General features: G+C 45.4%; 1 protein-coding gene across 2 annotated transcripts; it reads right to left on the bottom strand.

Moving 5' to 3' along the window:
* Positions 1-206: 206 nt before the first annotated feature.
* Positions 207-21,955, bottom strand: LOC137536244 (oocyte zinc finger protein XlCOF6.1-like). 2 transcript variants are annotated; one of them, XM_068258368.1, is made up of 4 exons: positions 18,827-18,879; positions 18,581-18,729; positions 11,676-11,780; positions 207-1,841 (listed from the first exon to the last, which is right to left on the bottom strand). In XM_068258368.1, the coding sequence occupies exons 3-4, from the start codon at positions 11,770-11,772 to the stop codon at positions 856-858; spliced, it is 1,083 nt and encodes a 360-aa protein (XP_068114469.1). In that variant the 5' UTR covers positions 11,773-11,780; positions 18,581-18,729; positions 18,827-18,879; the 3' UTR covers positions 207-855. The 2 variants fall into 2 exon arrangements, with proteins under 2 accessions (XP_068114469.1, XP_068114470.1); XM_068258369.1 differs by lacking the exons at positions 18,581-18,729; positions 18,827-18,879 and adding an exon at positions 21,900-21,955.
* Between the last annotated feature and the right edge of the window lie 1,326 nt (positions 21,956-23,281).

Genomic DNA, 23,281 nt, shown 5'->3' with positions numbered 1-23,281 from the left:
TTTTTCCCAGACATTTTCAAGGTTTATGGGCTCCAATACCATGTAGCCTGCAATAGGCTAGCTAGTATAGGTGCCTTCTACCACCCCCCCCACCTTAATCTAGCTACTCCCCAAACCTCTGTCCAGCGATCGCCCCAGCCTCCCCAAACAGCTACAGTATTCTCTATAGGTAAAATCTGGACTGAGCAGTCTTGATCCGCCAGAGAATACCGGAGCTGAGCAGAGAGGCTGCTGCTATTGCTGGAACAAGGCTTGGTGAGTAAGAGCGGCAGGATCGGGGGTACCTATACTAGCTAGCCTATTGCTGGCTACATAGTACTGGAGCCTGTAAACCTAGAAAACATACTGGGAGACACTTGTGCCTTCTAAAACCTCTTGAACGGCATGCCCAACACAGTGTCAGGCATACTGCTCAGGAGGTTAAAGCAAGTTAGACAATAATTTAGAAGAATTTATGCCTTCTTCTGCATCGTTTAGGATTCCGGGACAAGTCTTTTCCTTTGTTGAAGCCGAGTAACAATTCTTTCTTGGAATGAATGTGGCTGGATGGTGTAATGGTTAAGGGCTCTGCCTCTGACGCAGGAGGCCAGGGTTCGAATCTTGGCTCTGCCTGTTAAGTAAGCCAGCACCTATTCAGTAGGAGACCTTAGGCAAGTCTCCCTAACACTGCTACTGCCTATAGAGCATGCCCTAGTGGCTGCTGCTCTGGCGCTTTGAGTCCGCCAGGAGAAAAGCGCGATATAAATGTTATTTGTCTTGTCTTCTTTCACCCCATGTAACCAGCATGGCTTTTCCGCAATATGATTTTGCTGATGTGCAGTAAGATGGCCTCAGTGGCTAAAACATTTGTTGCCACTAACATTGCTTCTCCTTGATATGATCCTTTTCATGCTTGACAAGGTTACTTTCTCTGATAAAACCCTTTCCACATTCAGAGCAGTTATATGGCTTTGTTGGCTTTATCCTTGTGTGAACACGCCAATGGGTATTTAGAAGGCTCTTCTGGGAAAAGCATTTCCCACATTCAGAACATGAATATGGCTTCTCCCCGGTGTGCACTCTTTCATGTAAAACAAGTTGTGCTCTTGTAGGAAACCGTTTATCGCAACTGGAGCATGAAAATGGCTTCTCCCCAGTGTGCACTCTTTCATGTATAACAAGATGACTTCTTCCAGAAAACCGCTTATCACACGTGGAACATGAAAATGGCTTCTTTACTGTATGAATTTTCTGATGATGATTTAAAATGCTCTCGTAGGCAAAACACTTCCTACATTCAGAACATGAAAATGGCCTGTTCTCTTCAGTGTGAATTTTCTGATGTTGTTTTAAAATGCTCCTGCTCTCAAAACATTTCCCACATTCAGAACATGAAAAAGGGCTTTTCTCTCTGGTGTGAATTTTCTGATGTTTATTTAAATTACTCCTGCAGGCAAAACAATACCCACATTCAGAGCATGAAAATGGCTTTCCCTCCGTGTGCTTCCTCACATGAAGGACAAATTCAGATTCCAGCGCAAAACTTCTCCAGCATATAAAACATGTAAACCACTTATCATCACGGAAGTGCCATGTTTGGTGTCTGTAGAGAATGGGTTTTGATGTAAAGCTTTTCCCACACTCAGAACATGATAATGAGGTTGATGGGTTTGTGGAGTTTACATTTGAAGAACTGGATGTGTCATCCTCTTCTGGTGTCTCACCATCGCTGGATGTTTCATCCTCTTCTGTTGTGTCACCATCACTGGATGTTCCATCCTCTGCTGTTCTCTCACAATCACTGTCATGATTTGGGGAGTCACCATGATGCTCACCAGTGTCACTGTGGATGTACTGTCCATCTGCCGAGAATATAAAATGTGTAGTAATAGGGATGGGTACATTGGTAATGTGTGAACAATTCTAAAATGACAAAAGAGGCAACCCTATGAGACACTGAAATATTTGTTGGTCCGAAAGGACATCTAACCTGAGAGGGAGATGGAGGCTACCATATTTATTTCCTTATAAACAATGCACATTGCCTGGTTCTCCTGCTGATCCTCTGCCTCTAATACTTTTAGTCACAGACCCAGAACAAGCATGCAGATCAGTTGTTTGACTTAAGTGTGACTGCAGTTGCCGCATGCTTATTTCAGGTGCGTGATTCAGACACTGGCAGATCAGCAGGGTGCCAGGCAAATAGTATTGTTTAAAAAGAAATGAGTGACATATAAGAATTAGTTAAAATAGACTAGTTAGGACTTTAAAGGGAACCCAAGGTGAGAGGGTTATGGAGGCTGCCATATTTATTTGCTTGCAAACAATGCCATTTGCATGGCAGCCCTGTTGATTTTCTGGCATAACTAGTGTCTAAGTCATAACCCTGGAACAAGCATATGGCTAATCCAGTAAAACCTGAGTCAGAGTACCTGATCTGCTGCATGCTTGTTCTGGGTCTATGGCTAAAAGTATCAGACACAGGACCAGGAGCACTGCCAGGCAACTGGTATTGTTTAAAAGGAAATAAATATGGCAGTCTCCATATCCCTCTCACCTCGGGTTCCCTTTAAAGAGGACTGTAAATCTGATCAATGTACCACAGACATACAATCGGATCAATGTACCACACATATACGTTACATTTTTTTCCAATTATGGAAATAAATAATAATTGAAAACTCAGAAAAAAATTGCTCGGGTCTTCACATCAAATAATTGACAATTTAACACACACCATACAATTTTGATAAAAATTGATCAGAAAAATCCAACACTCCTGATCTTCTTTTATCAACTTAAAACGGGAATTCAGATTTTTCGAACCACTGAAAAAAAAAACTTTCAATTTTTTAGGACGATCGATCTTAATGATCGAATTGGTGTAAAATTGGCTCTTAATTGTATGGTGTGTTGCCACCTATATACACACAACGCCATTTTCAACTCTGATCAGCTGATCAATCTATAATCTCCAGCATGTCCAATCTGCTACCGGTCCAGAAATAGACCAATGTTGTGCTGTACGGATCTCAAAATCCATCACTTTTTCTATCAGAAGCAGATCAGGCGTGCTGAAAATTGTCAATCGATCAGTTGATCTGATGGGAAATTGCATGGTGTGTATAAGCCCCTCAATTTGCTAACACATTCTGCTATATTATGTTGTCCTCAGAATCTCACCATGCCAAAAATGTACAAACCTGCTATTACAAGAAAAAAAAGAATACAGATTTTTCTTTTGTCTTGTGTACTTAAAGGGAACCTTAACTGAAAGGGATGTAGATGTTTCATTTTAAACAATACCAGCTGCTTGTGAGTTCTGTTGATCTCTTTGGCTGCAGTAGTGGTTGAATCACACACCTGAAAAAAAGCATGCACCTAATCCTGTCTGACTTCAGTCAGACAACCTGATCTGCATGCTTGCTGAGGGGCTGTGGCTAAAAGTATTAGAGACACAGGATCAGCAGGAGAGTCAGGTAACTGGTATTATTTTAAACCTAAACCATTAAAGGAAACCTAAACCATTCTGAAGGTATGTCAGTGCTTACTTTTTTAATTATGACATTTTTTTTAAACTTGTTCGTCTAGGTTTCTCCTCTCCTCATCCTTTCTTTATTCTGTTCGGCCAATGTTGTTTTGTTCCCTAATATGGCACTGCAGCCGCTCTGCTTTCATTTCCAGAGCGGCTGACAGAGTGCAAATTCCCTTTCCCCCACTCATGCACTGTTTGAAGTGCACAAGCGTCTTGTAGTAGCCCATGCATCCGTCCTACCCTTCTATCTCCTGGGGCGGGCAGAAGGAAGCGTGCAGTGACTGCCGCGCACTGTCACCGCGTGACACAAGAGGTGACGTGCGCGCAGGAGAAACAGCCACGCATCTGAATTTTGAAATAAAGGAAACGCATCAGCACTTAGACCCAGGAGGGTCGTGCCGAAAGTCAGATACTAGCACATCGACTGGCCAGTCGGTGAACAATGCTGAGGGGGCACCAAAGAGGCAGAAAGCAAGAAAGGCACAGAACATAAATGATCAGATAACAAAGTAAGTGCCTATTTAACAGCTACAATAAAGGGATTGTGATTATTTTGGGGACACAGATTGGTTTAGGTTTTAACACTTCATGGATCCCCTAAACACCTCCCTTAGTATGAGGAGGGGACCGGGCACTTTCTTCCTTATTTTTGAAGGGCACACACACAAATAATACACCACCTCTGCATTTATAAGCAAGAGACATAGTCCCATATAGTACACAAACATTATTGTATATAAATGTCATGGTGACCAGAGCTAAGTTTTTTTAGGACTCAACCCATTTCGTGAACCTTAGAAAAGGCATCGTTCACTTCCTCAGGATTATGATCTTGGCTTAGAGGTCTCTCGGAGAGAACTTAATTCTAGGACAAGATTAGAGGGAAGGCATATATAGCTGGTCGTGTCAAGTCTCTAGGTGGTATTTATTACCGGCAATTTATATCTACAGTATATCTTGAAAAGTAATTTTTCTCTGTGTGCTCTAAGATTACTTTCCCAGAGTTTTTAAGGTTAGTACAGCTGAATAGAGGTCACTATGTCACTAGGTCATCACTTGTACAATTTTCATATCTGATGCAGCCAATTCAGATAAAATTCACATTGGAAAAAAAAAATCACGTGACCAAGGATGCTTTCAGAAAGCTATCTGCTGCATGGATCCAGGCACATCATTTTTGTGCCGAGCGGTGCCTGGTCATTTTGGCATTGTCATAGACTGCAATGTTAAATACGACCATAGCAGAACCCAATGAATAATTTGGGTGCCAGAGGGGAAGGTAATGCTGCAGGAGGGGACGGGTAGTGTCAGGTGGAGGCCAGTGATGGTGACAATTCTGACCGCTACTCCCCAATACCCCATATGACTGCTGAAGGAATAAAGGGATGAGTGGACAACATCCAGCGATGGGGGTTCTGCAAGAGTACACAAATGTTGATATGGAAAAGAATCACAGCACCCAGCCAGTCATGTACTTTCAATACATTTATTACAACACACACAGGGGTGCAAAGCATAAAACACTGATCATTGTTGATAAATGCAAAGTGACTATTTTATGCATTTAAAAAATAGGAGTCTTAAAGTAAATCTGAGATTAAATAAAACTTCATACATACCTGGGGCTTCCTCCAGCCCTCTTCAGCCTTATCAGTCCCTCACCGGCGTCCTTCGCCTCCTGCGTCCTCCGTTATTGATCCTGGTAACTTCGGGAGTCGGGGCTTACTGTGCATGTGTGGCACGGCCACACCCCCAAACACCCTGCACAGTACTACGGGAGTGAGGCTGCACTGTGCCGACTGGCCGAAGTTACCGGGAGCAATAACGGAGGATCCAGGGGGCAGAGGACGGCGGCGAGGGAACAATTAGGACAAAGGGAACTGGAGGTTTCTGGAGTTATTCAGACACTATTGCAGCCAAATAGATCGGCAGCGCTGGCAGGCAACTGTTATTGTTCTCACTACAGCAGTCCTTTAACTAGCAGACAGAGGCTTGGATTGGTGGATTGGTTACATGTGATCTCCTGTTACATGTGAGTCAGTGACAATTTTCAATGGGAGTAGAGTTGTTTTTTTTTGCTCACCACTAACAACAAACTACTTCACTGACCTTAAAGCAAACCCCACTGGGCAAATATTGTCTCCCCATTACTTCTAATAGGGGCTGATGTCTCCTGACTCCCCCACTGGGCAAATATTGTCTCCCCATTACTTCTAATAGGGGCTGATGTCTCCTGACTCCCCCACTGGGCAAATATTGTCTCCCCATTACTTCTAATAGGGGCTGATGTCTCCTGACTCCCCCACTGGGCATGTACTGTCTCCCCATTACTTCTAATAGGGGCTGATGTCTCCTGACTCCCCCACTGGGCATGTACTGTCTCCCCATTACTTCTAATAGGGGCTGGTGTCTCCCGACTCCCCCACTGGCCACATACTGTTCTCCCCATTACTTCTAAAAGGGGCTGTCTCCTGACTCCCCCACTGGCCACATACTGTCTCCCCATTACTTCTAACAGGATCTACTGTCTCCTGACTCCCCTACTGGGCACATTCTGTCTCCACATTACTTCTAATAGGGGCTGATGTATCCTGACTCCCCCCACTGGACACATACTGTCCCCCCATTACCTCTAATAGGGGCTGATGTCTCCTGACTCCCCCACTGGCCACATACTGTCTCCCCATTACTTCTAATAGGGGCTGATGTCTCCCGGCTCCCCCACTGGCCACATACTGTCTCCCCATTACTCCTAATAGGGGTTGATGTCTCCTGACTCCCCACTGAGCACATACTGTCTCCCCATTACTTCTAATAGGTGCTATGCCCCCCCCCCCCCCCCCAGGGCCAGGTATGGGTGTGGCGGTTGGCTAGGGTGACCATATTTTGATTTCCAAAAAAGGACAATCACAACAGCATGTGGACGTGGTCATGGGTGGGGCCAAATATGCAGGACCTTAGCAGTGTGCAGTCCAACTTCGCGGGCATGTAGGGCCATTTTCTTTTTCCACACCACACGGTGGAGGGCCGGCCGGCCGACCGACCACAAAATGCAATCAGATTTGCAGAAGATCAGAAGATTTACCCACTAAATGCAATGAGATTGGCAACAGATTTCCCCACAAATGGATTCAGATTGGCAACAGATTTCCCCACAAATGCAATCTTTTTGGCAGCAGATTGTGCGCAGCATTTACCAGAAAATAATCGTTATGTGGGGGGAGCATTCACCAGACAATAATCGTTATGGGGAGCATTCACCAGACAATAATCGTTATGTGGGGGGAGAATTCAAAAGACAATAATCGTTATGTGGGGGGAGCATTCACCAGACAATAATCATTATGTGGGGGGAGCATTCACCAGACAATAATCATTATGTGGGGGGAGCATTCACCAGACAATAATCGTTATGGGGAGCATTCACCAGACAATCGTTATGGGGAGAATTCACCAGACAATAATCGTTATGTGGGAGCATTCACCAGACAATAATCGTTATGTGGGAGCATTCACCAGACAATAATCGTTATGTGGGGGGAGCATTCACCAGACAATAATCGTTATGTGGGGGGAGCATTCACCAGACAATAATCGTTATGTGGGGGGAGAATTCACCAGACAATAATCGTTATGTGGGGGGGGAGCATTCACCAGACAATAATTATTATGTGGGGGGAGCATTCACCAGACAATAATCGTTATGTGGGGGGGAGCATTCACCAGACAATAATCGTTATGTGGGGGGAGCATTCACCAGACAATAATCATTATGTGGGGGGAGCATTCACCAGACAATAATCGTTATGTGGGGGGGAGCATTCACCAGACAATAATCGTTATGTGATGGGAGCATTCACCAGACAATAATCATTATGTGGGGGGAGCATTCACCAGACAATAATCATTATGTGGGGGGGGGGAGCATTCACCAGACAATAATCGTTATGGGGAGCATTCACCAGACAATAATCGTTATGGGGAGCATTCACCAGACAATAATCATTATGTGGGGGGAGCATTCACCAGACAATAATCGTTATGGGGAGAATTCACCAGACAATAATCGTTATGTGGGAGCATTCACCAGACAATAATCGTTATGGGGAGCATTCACCAGACAATAATCGTTATGTGGGGAGCATTCACCAGACAATAATCGTTATGGGGAGCATTCACCAGACAATAATAGTTATCTTGGGAGCATTCACCAGACAATCATTATGGGGAGCATTCACCAGACAATAATCGTTATGTGGGGGGAGAATTCACCAGACAATAATCGTTAGGTGGGGAGCATTCACCAGACAATAATCATTATGTGGGGGGGGGGGAGCATTCACCAGACAATAATCGTTATGGGGAGCATTCACCAGACAATAATCGTTATGGGGAGCATTCACCAGACAATAATCGTTATTTGGAGCATTCACCAGACAATAATCGTTATGGGGAGCATTCACCAGACAATAATCGTTATGGGGAGCATTCACCAGACAATAATTGTTATGGGGAGCATTCACCAGACAATAATCGTTATGGGGAGCATTCACCAGACAATAATCGTTATGTGCGCTGACAGACCCCCTCCCCCAGCAGCCAGTACCCAGCACCAGGTCGCATCATGGCCGCTGGCCAGGTATGGGTGGTGGTCGGCAGCAGCCAGAAAGTCCCCCGGGCAGGCCCCAATTTCCACCCTCCAGCACCAGGCACTGAGGCACAACATACTTACAATGCTGCCTGCAGCTTTCGTGGGGTCGGGTCAGGTCGGTGCTCCGCTCTCCTCCTCATCCTCGAGTGACGCTCCAGCCTCCAGGGAAGCTCCGCCTCCTCCACTCCGTCCAGACGATCGCACTCCTGCACAGCACACTGCCGCTGAGCTGAGGATAGGCAGTGAGGCACTGTGACTGTGCAGCCGGTCCGCTCCCTCCTGGTTGCTGCACGTCGGTCTTCACCCCTCTCCGAGACTGCGTCCTCCTCCCTGGCTGGCCGGCCCGGAAGCCGGAACTATAGAGTAAGTGTTGGGCCCGGCCACCAGGGAGGATCAATGCGCCGCCACGTAGTCCCCCTCCTCACCAGCCACTTTATCAGAGGAGGGGGGCCGGGGGAGGGCCCGCTTTTCTAAAATTATGAAGGGGGGGGTGGGGGGGCCCAGACCGGCATCATCCTCATTGTATTATATAATTAAAAAAAAAAAAGTACTCTGAATCCGGCAGGGGCCCCGGGCTCCCTCTGGCGTAGGGCTACCACGGGCCCCATAGCAACGCTATGGTTGCTATACTGAATGCTACGCCCCTGTGTCTCCCCATTACTTCTAATGGGGCTGATGACTCCTGGCTCCCTCACTGGCCACATACTGTCTCCCCATTACTTCTAATAGGCGCTGATGTCTCCTAACTCCCCCACTGGGCACATACTGTCTCCCCATTACTTCTAATAGGGGCTGATGTCTCCTGACTCCCCACTGGCCACATACTGTCTCTCCATTACTTCTAATAGGGGCTGAGGTCTCCTGACTCCCCCACTGGCCACATACTGTCTCCCCATTACTTCTAATAGGCGCTGATGTCTCCTGACTCCCCCACTGGGCACATACTGTCTCCCCATTACTTCTAATAGGGGCTGATGTCTCCTGACTCCCCCACTGGCCACATACTGTCTCCCCATTACTACTAATAGGGGCTGATGTTTCCTGACTCCTCCACTGGCCACATACTGTCTCCCCATTACTTCTAATAGGGGCTGATGTCTCCTGACTCCCCCACTGGCCACATACTGTCTCCCCATTACTTCTAATAGGGGCTGATGTCTCCTGACTCCCCCACTGGCCACATAATGTCTCCCCATTACTTCTAATAGAGGCTGATGTCTCCTGACTCCCCCACTGGGCACATACTGTCTCCCCATTACTTGTAATAGGGATCAAAAATTCACATACAATTGTGTGCTGGGCACACTATAACACTAATGAAAAAAGTTCAAAACCCGTAATTGCAAAAGTATAAATCCATGTATTACTAAATAATCTATAAAAGACAATGCGGTGTATGCCCCAAAGTGCAACCCCCGCATAAAAAGACCCAGGATTCAAGCCCCAACACCACCCACAAGCAATACCCCTGGCATGGGAGAGAAACCACCACAGGTAAACCTCCCTGCCTTCTACCCTCAGAGCTCTTGTAAAGCAGGCCTGCCTAATAAAGTTCTTAGTGTTGTCAGCAAAGCAACATGCTATATAGCATCTAGCTGGAGAAGTTCATATTATGGCGTGTAGCACAATTCCTGCACGCAGACTAAAAAAGCAAAGCACTGTCATTCAATTCACTAACACTGATGAAATTTCTCAGTCTCTCCAATAATGATGACACAAATTCTCATCCAGCTGGATGAGAATTTGTGTCATCATTATTGGAGAGACTGAGAAATTTCATCAGTGTTAGTCTTTCATAGATTATTTAGTAATAAATGGATTTATACTTTTGCAATTACGGGTTTTGAACTTTTTTCATTACTTCTAATAGGGGTTGATGTCTCCTGACTCCCCCACTGGGCACATACTGTCTCTCCCATTACTTCTAATAGGGGCTGATGTCTCCTGACTCCCCCACTGGGCACATACTGTCTCTCCCATTACTTCTAATAGAGGCTGATGTCTCCTGACTCCCCCACTGGGCACATACTGTCTCCCCATTACTTCTAATAGGGGCAGATGTCTCCTGACTCCCCCGCTGGCCACATACTGTCTCCCCATTAATTCTAATAGGAGCTGATGTTTCCTGAATCCCCCACTGGGCACATACTGTCTCCCCATTACTTCTAATAGAGGCTGATCTGATGACTCCTGACTCCCCCACTGGGCACATACTGTCTCCCCATTACTTCTAATAGGGGCTGAGGTCTCCTGACTCCCCCACTGGCCACATACTGTCTCCCCATTACTTCTAATAGGGGCTGATGTCTCCTGACTCCCCCACTGGCCACATACTGTCTCCCCATTACTTCTAATAGGAACTGATGTCTCCTGACTCCCCCACTGGCCACATACTGTCTCTCCATTGCTTCTAATAGAGGCTGATGTCTCCTGACTCCCTCATTGGGCACATACTGTCTCCCCATTACTTCTAATAGGGGCTGATGTCTCCTGACTCCCCCACTGGCCACATACTGTCTCCCCATTACTTCTAATAGGAACTGATGTCTCTTGACTCCCCACTGGCCACATACTGTCTCCCCATTACTTCTAATAGGGGCTGATGTCTCCTGACTCCCTCATTGGGCACATACTGTCTCCCCATTACTTCTAATAGGGGCTGATGTCTCCTGACTCCCCCACTGGGCACATACTGTCTCCCCATTACTTCTAATAGGGGCTGATGTCTCCTGACTCCCCCACTGGTCAAATACTGTCTCCCCATTACTTCTAAAAGGGGCTGTCTCCTGACTCCCCCACTGGGCACATACTGTCTCCCCATGACTTCTAATGGGGCTCATGTCTCCTGACTCCCCCACTAGCCACATACTGTCTCCCCATTACTTCTAATAGGGGCTGATGTCTCCTGACTCCTCCACTGGGCACATACTGTCTCCACATTACATCTAATAGGGGCTGATGTCTCCTGACTCCCCCACTGGGCACATACTGTCTCCCCATTACTTCTAATAGGGGCTGGTGTCTCCTGATTCTCCCACTGGGCACATACTGTCTCCACATTACTTCTAATAGGGGCTGATGTCTCCTGATTCTCCCACTGGGCACATTCTGTCTTCCCATTACTTCTAATAGGGGCTGATGGCTCCAGCTTTGCACTCTGTGGGCACATATGGTCTCTTGATTACTTTTCTTTACTGACAGAGAACAGGTAAGTAGAGATGGTTGCAGTGAGTTAACAAGAGACAAGACAAGACAAATAACATTTATATTGCGCTTTTCTCCTTGCGGACTCAAAGCGCCAGAGCAGAGCAGCAGCCACTAGGGCACGCTCTATTGGCAGTAGCAGTGTAAGGGAGACTTGCCAAAGGTCTCCTACTGAATTAGTGCTGGCTTACTGAACAGGCAGAGCCGAGATTCGAACCCTGGTCTTCTGTGTCAGAGGCAGAGCCCTTAACCATTACACCATCAAAGGAAAGTATGAGGTTTTCCTGTAGTTAGTGCTTATCTCACCTGTGCTGATCTGTACAGGAATTTCCTCCTCCTTACATGGCTCATCTCCCCTCACAAACACCTCTTCTTCTTCTTCTTCAGTTTTTACACGAATCATCCGAATCACTAAAAAAAGATACAATGCACAAAACACATTTTTTAAAATTGAGTTTATGATGAAAACCTGATAATGGTGCAATATGTTCCAGTGTGGAGTCCTAGGAATACAGAGAAAATGCTTCAGTAAGCATAACCGCATTTGTCAGGAACGGGACACAGTCTCTCAGCACTGGAGGCAGAGATTCAAAAGTGCACCCCCCACACACACCAAATTGTGCCCGCCCCAGTACAGGTAGCAAATGTGCCCCCAGTATTAGGTAGCCCCACCTCCCCAGTATAGCCAGGTGTGCCCCCAGTATTAGCTAGCCCCCTTCCCACAATAGCCAGGTGTGCCCCTAGTAAAGGCAGCCTCCCACCATATGCAGAATAATCAGGAAGTAGAGTGAGCTGGAATAGCTACCTGTCTCGGTGCTGTCAGGATCACATTTGTTAATGTGTTCTTTTGAGAATGGGGGTTGGATTAGGCACTAAGGAGATATGTTAGAGTAATGCTGAAGCCACTGTATAAAAAAAAAAAAAAAACAATTCACCCATTATGGCTGGTTTACACTATGAGCGTTTTGAGTTTAGGGTTTCTAAAAGCACTGTAAGAGCACTTGTGTAATGAAATCCTATGTGAGTGTTCTCACATGAGCGATGGGCTTTTTGTCACAATTGCAAATGCGGGTTCTGCACAATTTTCTGGGTTATTGTTCTTCAATACAAGGTATATACCCACCCTCTCCATAGGTGGGTGTCTGACTTTTGTTTTTACAGTCACTTCACATTTACTTTAAAGTAAACCTGAGAAGAAGGATAAAAGGTTTTATACATATCTGGGGCTTCCTCTAGCCCCCTTCACGCTGATTCCTCACCATCCTCCTCTGCTGCCTTGTTCCTCTGCAATCTGGCCTGGTAACTTCAGGAGCCGGGGCTTACGGCACATATGCAGCGCGGTCGCTACTTGCCCGTCACCTCTGTCTGCACCTGTGCAGTACGCTCCCGGCGAAGACGTGGCTGCGCAGGCGCAGTGGTTAGCGACTTTAAAGTCACAAATTCTGGAAGTGAATCGGCGACGGGGACCGGAGCATCGGTGAATGGCTGCGCGGGCTCAGGACGTCTTCAGGGGACCATTAGAAGCCCCAGGTAAGTAGAAATCCTTTTCCCCCTACAGCGTTCCTTTAAGTTTGGAAAGCAATAGTATAAGAGTGGAGTCACATCTTCAAATCACTCTCCACATTACAATATGCTTCTGAACACCAAACCTGTGTGACACCAGCTTGCTGCCCAAACTCAGAAGTCTCCGCTTATGTCTAACTGTAAATGTAATTTAATTGGTACAATATTGTTTGTACCCATATCAGCCCTAAAGAGCTGTCTTATCAGTATTGGGTTAAGCGTGGAGTGTCAAACTCAAATACAAAGTGGGCCAAAATTGAACACAGGGACCTAGTCGCATGCTAAAGTCAATGTCTACTGGCCACCCCCTTGTTTAACCACCCTGGCGTTCTGATAAGATCGCCAGGGAGGCTGCGGGAGGGTTTTTTTTTAATAAAAAAAAAACTATTTCATGCAGCCAACTGAAAGTTGGCTGCATGAAAGCCCACTAGAGGGCACTCCGGAGGCGTTCTTCCGATCGCCTCCGGCGCCCAGAATAAACAAGGAAGGCCGCAATGAGCTCATTGCGGCCTTCCTTGTTTTGCTTAGATCGTCGCCATAGCGACGAGCGGAGTGACGTCATGGACGTCAGCCGACGTCCTGACGTCAGCCGCCTCCGATCCAGCCCTTAGCGCTGGCCGGAACTTTTTGTTCCGGCTACGCTGGGCTCAGGCGGCTGGGGGGACCCTCTTTCGCCGCTGCTCGCGGCGGATCGCCGCAGAGCGGCGGCGATCAGGCAGCACACGCGGCTGGCAAAGTGCCGGCTGCGTGTGCTGCTCTTTATTTGAAGAAAATCGGCCCAGCAGGGCCTGAGCGGCAGCCTCCGGCGGTGATGGACGAGCTGAGCTCGTCCATACCGCCAGGCTGGTTAATAAAGTTCTCTGGTGTCTAATAGCCACCCTCCAACCCCTATACAGTTCCCTGGTGTCTAGTGGTCCTCCTCCCTCCCCTATACAGTTACCCTGTGTATAGTGGTCCTCCTCCCTCCCCTATACAGTTCCCAGGTGTCTAGTGGTCCTCCTCCCTCCCCTATACAGTTCTCTGGTGTCTAGTGGTCCTCCTCCCTCCCCTATACAGTTCCCTGGTGTGTAGTGGTCCTCCTACCTCCTCTATACAGTTACCCTGTGTATAGTGGTCCTCCTCCCTCCCCTATACTGTTCCCAGGTGTCAAGTGGTCCTCCTCCCTCCCCTATAGTTACCCTGTGTCTAGTGGTCCTCCTCCCCCCCATACAGTTCCCAAGTGTCTAGTGGCCCTTCAATCTCTCCTATACGATTCCCTAGTGTTTAGTGCTTTCCCCCACCTCCCCCATTTGACTTCCCTGGTGTTCTAGTGCTTCACCTCCAATATAGCTTCCCTGGTGATCTAGAGTGGGCTAAACATAATGCAAAGTAGGGAAACCAGTTGAGGCCAAATTTAAGAGCTCTGAGGGCCAGATTTGGCCCGCGGGCCGGAGTTTGTCATGTATGAGTTAAGCAGATACAGTATGTAGCAACTCACAGAATATGTTGGTGCTTTATTAATTAATAATAACAACAACAACTCTTTGACCTCCCTGGCGGTAACTCCAACCTGAGCTTGGGGTAGGAGAAATGAGCTGTGAGCGGTAAGCCCGAGCTCAGGTCAGGGTAGCCAATTCCCTGCTTTCAATGTAGTTTTGGAGTTCCCCGCGCAATCGGCGCTGCGAGACTCCAGCCTCTCTCCCCGGCTGCATAGAGCTATTTCGGGCTGCCGGGATCTCCATGTCCCTGCTCTTCTTCCGGGGACCTGGCGGCCAATCAGTTGACGTCACGGGGCGGGACAAAATTTTAAAGTGGACCTGAAGAGCCCTCGCCCTGTTTTGCTGAAAACAGTGCCCCCTAGAGACCTGTATAGAAAAAGTAACCCATGTAACAAGTACATAAATATTATATATATATATATATATATATATATATATATATATATATATATATATACATATACATATACATATACACACACACACACACACACAGGTCCTTCTAAAAAAAATTAGCATATTGTGATAAAGTTCATTATTTTCTGTAATGTACTGACAGACTTTCATATATTTTAGATTCATTACAAACAACTGAAGTAGTTCAAGCCTTTTATTGTTTTAATATTGATGATTTTGGCATACAGCTCATGAAAACCCAAAATTCCTATCTCAAAAAATTAGCATATCATGAAAAGGTTCTCTAAACGTGCTACTAACCTAATCATCTGAATCAACCTGCAAAAGATTCCTGATGCTTTTAAAAGCTCCCAGCCTGGTTCATTACTCAAAACCACAATCATGGGTAAGACTGACGACCTGAATGCTGTCCAGTAGGCCATCTTTGACACCCTCAAGCAAGAGGGTAGGACACAGAAAGAAATTTCTGAACGAATAGGCTGTTCCCAGAGTGCTGTATCAAGGCACCTCAGTGGGAAGTCTGTGGGAAGGAAAAAGTGTGGCAGAAAACGCTGCACAACGAGAAGAGGAAACCGGACCCTAAAGAAGATTGTGGAGAAGGACCGATTCCAGACCTTGGGGGACCTGCGGAAGCAGTGGACTGAGTCTGGAGTAGAAACTTCCAGAGCCACCGTGTACAGGCGTGTGCAGGAAATGGGCTACAGGTGCCGCATTCCCCAGGTCAAGCCACTTTGAACCAGAAACAGCGGCAGAAGCGCCTGACCTGGGCTACAGAGAAGCAGCACTGGACTGTTACTCAGTAGTCCAAAGTACTTTTTTTGGATGAAAGCAACTTTTGCATGTCATTCGGAAATCAAGGTGCCAGAGTCTGGAGGAAGACTGGGGAGAGGGAAATGCCAAAATGCCTGAAGTCCAGTGTCAAGTACCCACAGTCAGTGATGGTCTGGGGTGCCATGTCAGCTGCTGGTGTTGGTCCACTGTGTTTTATCAAGGGCAGGGGCAGTGCAGCTAGCTATCAGGAGATTTTGGAGCACTTCATGCTTCCATCTGCTGAAAAGCTTTATGGAGATGAAGATTTCATTTTTCAACACGACCTGGCACCTGCTCACAGTGCAAAAACCACTGGTAAATGGTTTACTGACTATGGTATTACTGTGCTCAATTGGCCTGCCAACTCTCCTGACCTGAACCCCATAGAGAATCTGTGGGATATTGTGAAGAGAAAGTTGAGAGACGCAAGACCCAACACTCTGGATGAGCTTAAGGCCGCTATTGAAGCATCCTGGGTCTCCATAACACCTGAGCATTGCCACAGGCTGATTGCCTCCATGCCACGCCGCATTGAAGCAGTCATTCCTGCAAAAGGATTACCGACCAAGTATTCAGTGCATAACTGAACATAATTATTTGAAGGTTGACTTTTTTCGTTTTAAAAACACTTTTCTTTTATTGGTCGGATGAAATATGCTAATTTTTTTTAGATAGGAATCTGGGGTTTTCATGAGCTGTATGCCAAAATCATCAATATTAAAACAATAAAAGGCTTGAACAACTTCAGTTGTGTGTAATGAATCTAAAATATATGAAAGTCTAATGTTTATCAGTACATTACAGAAAATAAGAAACTTTATCACAATAAGCTAATTTTTTGAGAAGGATATATATATATATATATATATATATATATATATATATATATATACATACATACATACATACACTTCTAATTCCTCCTCATTTGTCTCTAATCACAAGTTGTAATTCGATCTCTCCCCTGTGTCACCTGACTACCATGGCTGAGATGGCAGATAAACTCATTTGAAAGCACAGGATGACAATATAGCCAATTACTGTTACCGACGTCTGCCGGAATTTTGACTACTCTCTGCCTGCCGCCTGCATCGACCTCTGCTTGGATTTTGACTACTCTCTGCCTGCCTTATTTATACGTTTCACAATTTTTAAAATGTACTAATAAATTTAATTAAATCAACAAATTTGTGTTCTAGTCTTTTATTCATATGCAGAATGTCTACCAGGCTTTTATTCCGACATATTTTGGTGAGTGCACTATGGCGAAAAATTGTAAAATTTAAAATATGTGCAAACATAGACAAATAAATAAGAAGTACATTTTTTTCCAAAGTAAAATGAGCCATAAATTACTTTTCTCCTATGTTGCTGTCACTTACAGTAGGTAGTAGAAATCTGACAGAAGTGACAGGTTTTGGACTAGTCCATCTTTTCATAGGGGATTCTCAGCAAGGCTTTTATTCTTTATAAAGATATTCCCTAAAAAAGGATTTAAACAATGATGCTGGCCAGCTTCCCTACTTGCTACACAGTTTTTTTGGCAGTTGGACAGAGCAACTGCCATTCACTAAGTGCTTTTGAAAATAAATAAATACCTGAGAATCCCACCGTGAAGAAATGATCTAGCCCAAAACCTGTTGCTTCTGTCAGATTTCTACTAAGTAATTTATGGCTCATTTTACTCTGGAAAAATATATTTCTTATTTGTTTATGTTTGCACATCTTTTCAATTTTGCAATTTTTTGCCATAGTGCCCCTTTAAGAATTGGAGGCCTATAATTCTTGAAAAGAAATGTACCGCTTTTGACTCATCATTCCAGACAGAAATGCACCGCCAGGTAGGTTAATCGGCACTAGTCTACTTTAGGGGACCCAGCAGGAAACCTCATAGAGAAATTCAGGTAACTTGATTGTGTAGACCAGGGCTGCCCAATAGGTTGATCGCGATCTACTGGTAGATTGCGGTGGCATGGCCACGTCCCATTAAATTTGGCAGCCGCTGCTGTAGATCCCAGCTATTTGGCTGTGTCCCATCAGATTCTGCTGCCACTGCTCGCGGCTAATCAGGAAAGGGATGGGGAGCGGAGATGTGCGGATAAAGGGGAGGGCCTCTCTGTTCAGCTGCGTATCTTTCCTGCCCATCCCTTCCCTGATTGGCTGTGAGCAGCAGCAGCAGAATCTGATGGGATGTAGCCACATTTGACGTCCGCTGGAACGAATGGCCGCTGTCTTGTCCGCCCTCCTGTAGAAGCAGGAGCCACGGCTGACTTGCCTCCCTTCAGTTCCAGCATTGGTGTCTGCAACCTGATCTCCCCTGATCAGGTTGCAGACACCAATGCTGGAACTGGAGGGAGGTAAGTCATTACTGTACTTATTGGGCACCTATACTTCGCTACCTGTACTGCCTGGTCACCTATATTTAGCTACCTGCACTGCCTGGTCACCTATACTTAGCTACCTGTACTGCCTAAGCACCTGTACCTAGATACATGTACTGGGCACCTATACTAAGCTATCTATACTGGGCACCTATACTGAGCTATCTATACTGGACACCTATTCTTACCTACCTATACTGGGCACCTATAATTAGCTACCTGTACTAGTAGATCTCTTGGTTGCGGCAAATTTTAAAACAGCTCGCGAGCCGAAAAAGTGTGGGCACCCCTGGTGTAGACAGCACCCGCTCTGCTAGGTTTTTAGTAGGTTATAGTAAACTACACCAACACTATTCAGTCAATCACAACTCTGTGCTGTAGAGGGTGCGGTGAGTGTATTCCCTATGATGTTTCCTGCTGGGTTCCCTAAAGTCTGCCATCTAGTATCCTTCCACAATTGCAGAATGATTTTTTTTTTAATTTTACTATATATTATATATTATGTATGTATGTATATGTAATGTAAAATGCAGTTTACCCATCTCCCAAACTCATTGCTCACCTGGATGTGATCTGGAGCGAGTATGAATCCAGAAACCTGCAGTCTCCTATGCAGCAGCTCTCCTAATTATTGACCAGTTTCGCACCCTGCCAGGACAAGAAGCCCTCCCTTGCTTCCTCTAGTCTACAGCAAAATGGCCGTCTCCTGCGCTGAGGACACATTCTATATTGTTAATTTCAGTGACATAAGAAATATATATTGTTAGTCACATTAACATTATAAAACTTGCTAAAAATACGTGCCTACCTATGTGTTATTATGGTACATTAGCAGGTTTTCTGTTATTTTGCCTTTCAGGTACCTGGCTGCTGTATGAGGAGTTTGGAGTTGGCGCCCTCTAGCATTTGGACTCGGAATGACATTGCCCTCAAGAAAACCTGCATGATTGAATTCAGTAAGAAAGGAGGAAATTAATATGCTTTAACCGCAGTCTCTGACATTTGCATGTAGACGGCAGGCCATTGCAGGTGTTTGTACATGCAGTGCACATAATATTTTGGCTTGTGCATGTGTACCATTTTATCTTTTTCCATTAATGTTCTGTTAGAGTGACAAAGTATTGAAGTGACAGAGCCCATCCTTATATTATTATTATTATTATTTTTTTTTAGGTTTTTCTCTAAATACATGCCCCCTCTACATCACCTGTTTGTGTGCTTTATCATATGGGTTTACGGTTTACACACATTCAAGGCACGCATTTAAAAGCATGGGCAGAACGGTGGACATTACATATGACTATAGTAGGAATAAGATTGTGAGCTCTTCCGAGGGACAATGAATGACAAGACTACAGGATCTTCTCAAAAAATTAGCATATTGTGATAAAGTTCATTATTTTCTGTAATGTACTGATAAACATTAGACTTTCATATATTTTAGATTCAAATACACACAACTGAAGTCGTTCAAGCCTTTTATTGTTTTAATATTGATGATTTTGGCATACAGCTCATGAAAACCCAAATTTCCTATCTCAAAAAATTAGCATATTTCATCCGACCAATAAAAGAAAAGTGTTTTTAAAACAAAAAAAAAAGGTCAACCTTCAAATAATTGTGTTCAGTTATGCACTCAATACTTGGTCGGGAATCCTTTTGCAGAAATGACTGCTTCAATGCGGCGTGGCATGGAGGCAATCAACCTGTGGCACTGCTCAGGTGTTATGGAGGCCCAGGATGCTTCGATAGCGGCCTAGCTCATCCAGAGTGTTGGGTCTTGCGTCTCTCAACTTTCTCTTCACAATATCCCACAGATTCTCTATGGGGTTCAGGTCAGGAGAGTTGGCAGGCCAATTGAGCACAGTAATACCATGGTCAGTAAACCATTTACCAGTGGTTTTAGCACTGTGAGTAGGTGCCAGGTCGTGCTGAAAAATGAAATCTTCATCTTCATAAAGCTGGAGCCAGGGAAGGTAAATAATAAACAGCCTGACAAATTGTCTGTTGTGCCTTCTGAGGGTTAGACAGAGACCACTGTGGAACAGAGGAGGACGGGGAAGCCTCAATACGATCCAGAGACTTCCCCCTCCCGAGGTGAGTACCCCCATTTTTTTAATACAGAGTCTCTTTAAATGTATATATTTCTTATTTTCAAATGTTAATATTAAGGAAAATGAACCAGGATAGAAAGGACCAGTGTGGTTTGAATGATAAAACATACATTTCTTATGAAATCTTTATAGTATGCGTAAAAAGGGGTGTGTCCTGTGGAAAGAATTAATGAAGGTTTTATAATCAATAGTGTGTATGCTTTTTTCTATTCCTATGTTGCTATAAGAATAATGTAATCAAACTAGTAAGCTAGAGTGACACTTTAGGAATATGATAATAGTATTGTTTTAAGATAAAGTTACTATGTCCAAGCCTTTTTCCTACAGAGTGACCTTCTTCCACCCCCTCCAGAGGACAAGGGAAGCAGTTTGAATCAGATCACAGGGCTGGCCTTCTCTGAAGTCATTCTGAAGAAATGAAACTTGTCTAGGAGTCAACCATGCCCTGAGGACGAAAGTGAAAGTCATCTTACAGGAAGTCTTTCGAAGGACACAGGGGGCCCACCCAGCAAGGAGGTCCAAGCAGGGCCGGATTTGTACTTTTTACCGCCCTAGGCCAACAGTCAACAACCGCCCCAGTCAGTGACATGACTATACATTTTATAGTGCTTCAGAAGATGTCAGCAATATATAAATACATAATATGGTAGGTTATGGTATGTATTAGATTGTGAGCTCCTCTGAGAACAATGACATGATTATGTACTCCGTAAAGTGCTGCAGAACATGTCGGTGCTATTTAAATACATAATAATAATAATAATAATATGGTAGGACGTTAGACTATGGTAGGATTATATTGCGAGCTCCTCTGAAGACAGTCAGTGACATGACTATGTACTCTATAAAGTGCTGCAGGAGATGTCACTGCTATATAAACATCAGAATAATAGTATGGCAGGACAATAGACTATGATTATGGTAGGGATTAGATTGTGAGCTCCTCTGAGGACAGTCAGTGACATCACTATGTACTCTGTAAAGTGCTGCAGAAGATGTCAGTGCTATATAAATACATCATAATAATAATATGGTAGGACATTAGACTATGACTATGGTAGGATTAGAGTGTGAGCTCCTCTAAGGACAGTCAGTGACATGACTATGTACTCTGTAATGTGCTGCAGAAGGTGTCAGTGCTATATAAATACATAATAATAATATGGTAGGATATTAGACTACGACTATCATAGGATTAGATTGTGAGCTCCTTTGAGGACAGTCAGTGACATGACTATGTACTCTGTAATGTGCTGCAGGAGATGTCACTGCTATATAAATACATAATAATAGTATGGCAGTGCAATAGACTATGATTATGGTAAGGATTAAACTGCGAGCTCCTCTGAGGACAGTCAGTGACATCCCAATGTACTCTGTAAAGTGCTGCAGAAGATGTCGGAGACGGAGCTACAAAATGCATAATGATAATAGGATAAACAGACTATGGTAGGGATTAGATTGTGAGTTCCTGTGCGGACAGTTGAAAGTCAAAAAAAGAGAGAGGGGAAAAGAATAGAGATGGGAAGGAGGGAAAAGCAAGGGAGAGACAGCACAAGATGGAATAGGAAAAAAGAGAGAGGGAACAAGATGGGGATGGGGAAAAAGACAGAAATAGAGAATACATGGGAGAGGACAAGAGAGGGAAAGTGTGATCTGAAGGAAAGTAAAAGGCTGGATCAGGAAAACAGACCCTTTACCCGTCACAGTGGAGTGATTGAAAATGGGCAATAAATCAGGCAAGCTTGTTTACTTAGAAGTGCTGACCTCTTTACTTTGATCCGTTTTCTAATGACCCCTGTGTGTGCATGGAGCTTCTGTATCATAGCGCTGTGCTTCCTGACCATTGGCATGCCTGTACAATGTCAGCGATAGCCCTGCTTGCATCTCCATCACAATGTTCCCCTCACTTACTTCACTGCTTACAGAGCTTGCAGATCGTTAGCAGCGTGGTGGTGGCTCACAGTGATGATGAGAGAGCCAGTGAGTGATTACTTCCTGAATTATACAGCTGCCGTTCGTTACAGGGCACCGCTCTCTCTCATCACTGTGAGCCTCGCTGTTGATGACCTGCAGCTTTCTGCATCCAGTGCAGTGAGCGGGGAGCTGTGAAGGAGGGCGAGTAGATAATAATCACTCTAATCATGAGGGCTGGCGGGCAGACGGACCAGCTGCAGTACGGAGAGGACGCAATCAAAGCATTGCACACAGGGCAGATATGAAGCAGCTGATTGGCTGTCAGCTGCAGGCCGCCCTAGCTCAAGCCCCGCCCTAGGCCCCAGCCTACTTGGCCTGCCCACAAATCCGGCCATGGGTCCAAGCCACCATAAGACAGTGTTGATTGGACTTATAGAAAGAGACTTCCAAAAAAAGCAGAATATATGTGTATAAAAAGGCCTGTAGACAAAGGATTCCCGCCTTTCTGCGTTGGTATGGTATGAGAGAGAATGCCCTCAGCTGAGTGAATAAAGATTCTCACTGTACATTGTCTAAAAGGAGAAGGTCTCGGAGTGATATTTCTTTTTACAGTCCTGGGTGTGGTTATGGGGTGTGGTTATGGGGTGTGGCTTAAGTGTCCCTCTTTCTGATCTCATAAAGTTGGGAGGTATGACTCTGTACAGCGCACAGAGCCTCTGAGAATGCTCAATAGAGCGAAACGTGTATGGTGTATGTTTTTTTAAAACGTGGAAGCCTAATCCAATAAAGCTTTTTATTGATGCATGAGCTGCAGTGCCAAACTGATTTTTGTTTTTTACAATTTACTCTGTACAGCACTGTGGAAGATGTTGGTGCTATATAAATAATACAAATAATAATGCCATCTTTGCCCTTCCTGCCCAAATTGGCAAAAGCTGCAAGCAAGCATTGTTTATCAGCAAGACAGCTGTTAGCTGTTTGGAGCTGCTGCCCCTCCACTCCAACCTCACCCACTTGCCTGAGTATCCAGGGGCGTAACTAGGCCCCACCGAGCCCCCCTGCAGATTTTCTGAGCGGGCCCTTCCCCCCCCCCGGGGCCCGCTCGCGGCCGTTTTGTGGGTGCTGGAGGGGTGGCAGCATGAGGGGAAAGCCTTGCCCACAGTCGGCGGGGAGAGGGGTAGTTCCCCCCTCTCCCTCACCTCGGGGCTCTCCCCTCTGCGCTCCCCTCCAGC

This window comes from Hyperolius riggenbachi, chromosome 10 (assembly GCF_040937935.1).
Source record: "Hyperolius riggenbachi isolate aHypRig1 chromosome 10, aHypRig1.pri, whole genome shotgun sequence".
NCBI lineage: Eukaryota > Metazoa > Chordata > Amphibia > Anura > Hyperoliidae > Hyperolius > Hyperolius riggenbachi.
Note: the sequence above shows the minus strand (reverse complement) of the source record. Positions and strands in the feature narration are given on the sequence as shown.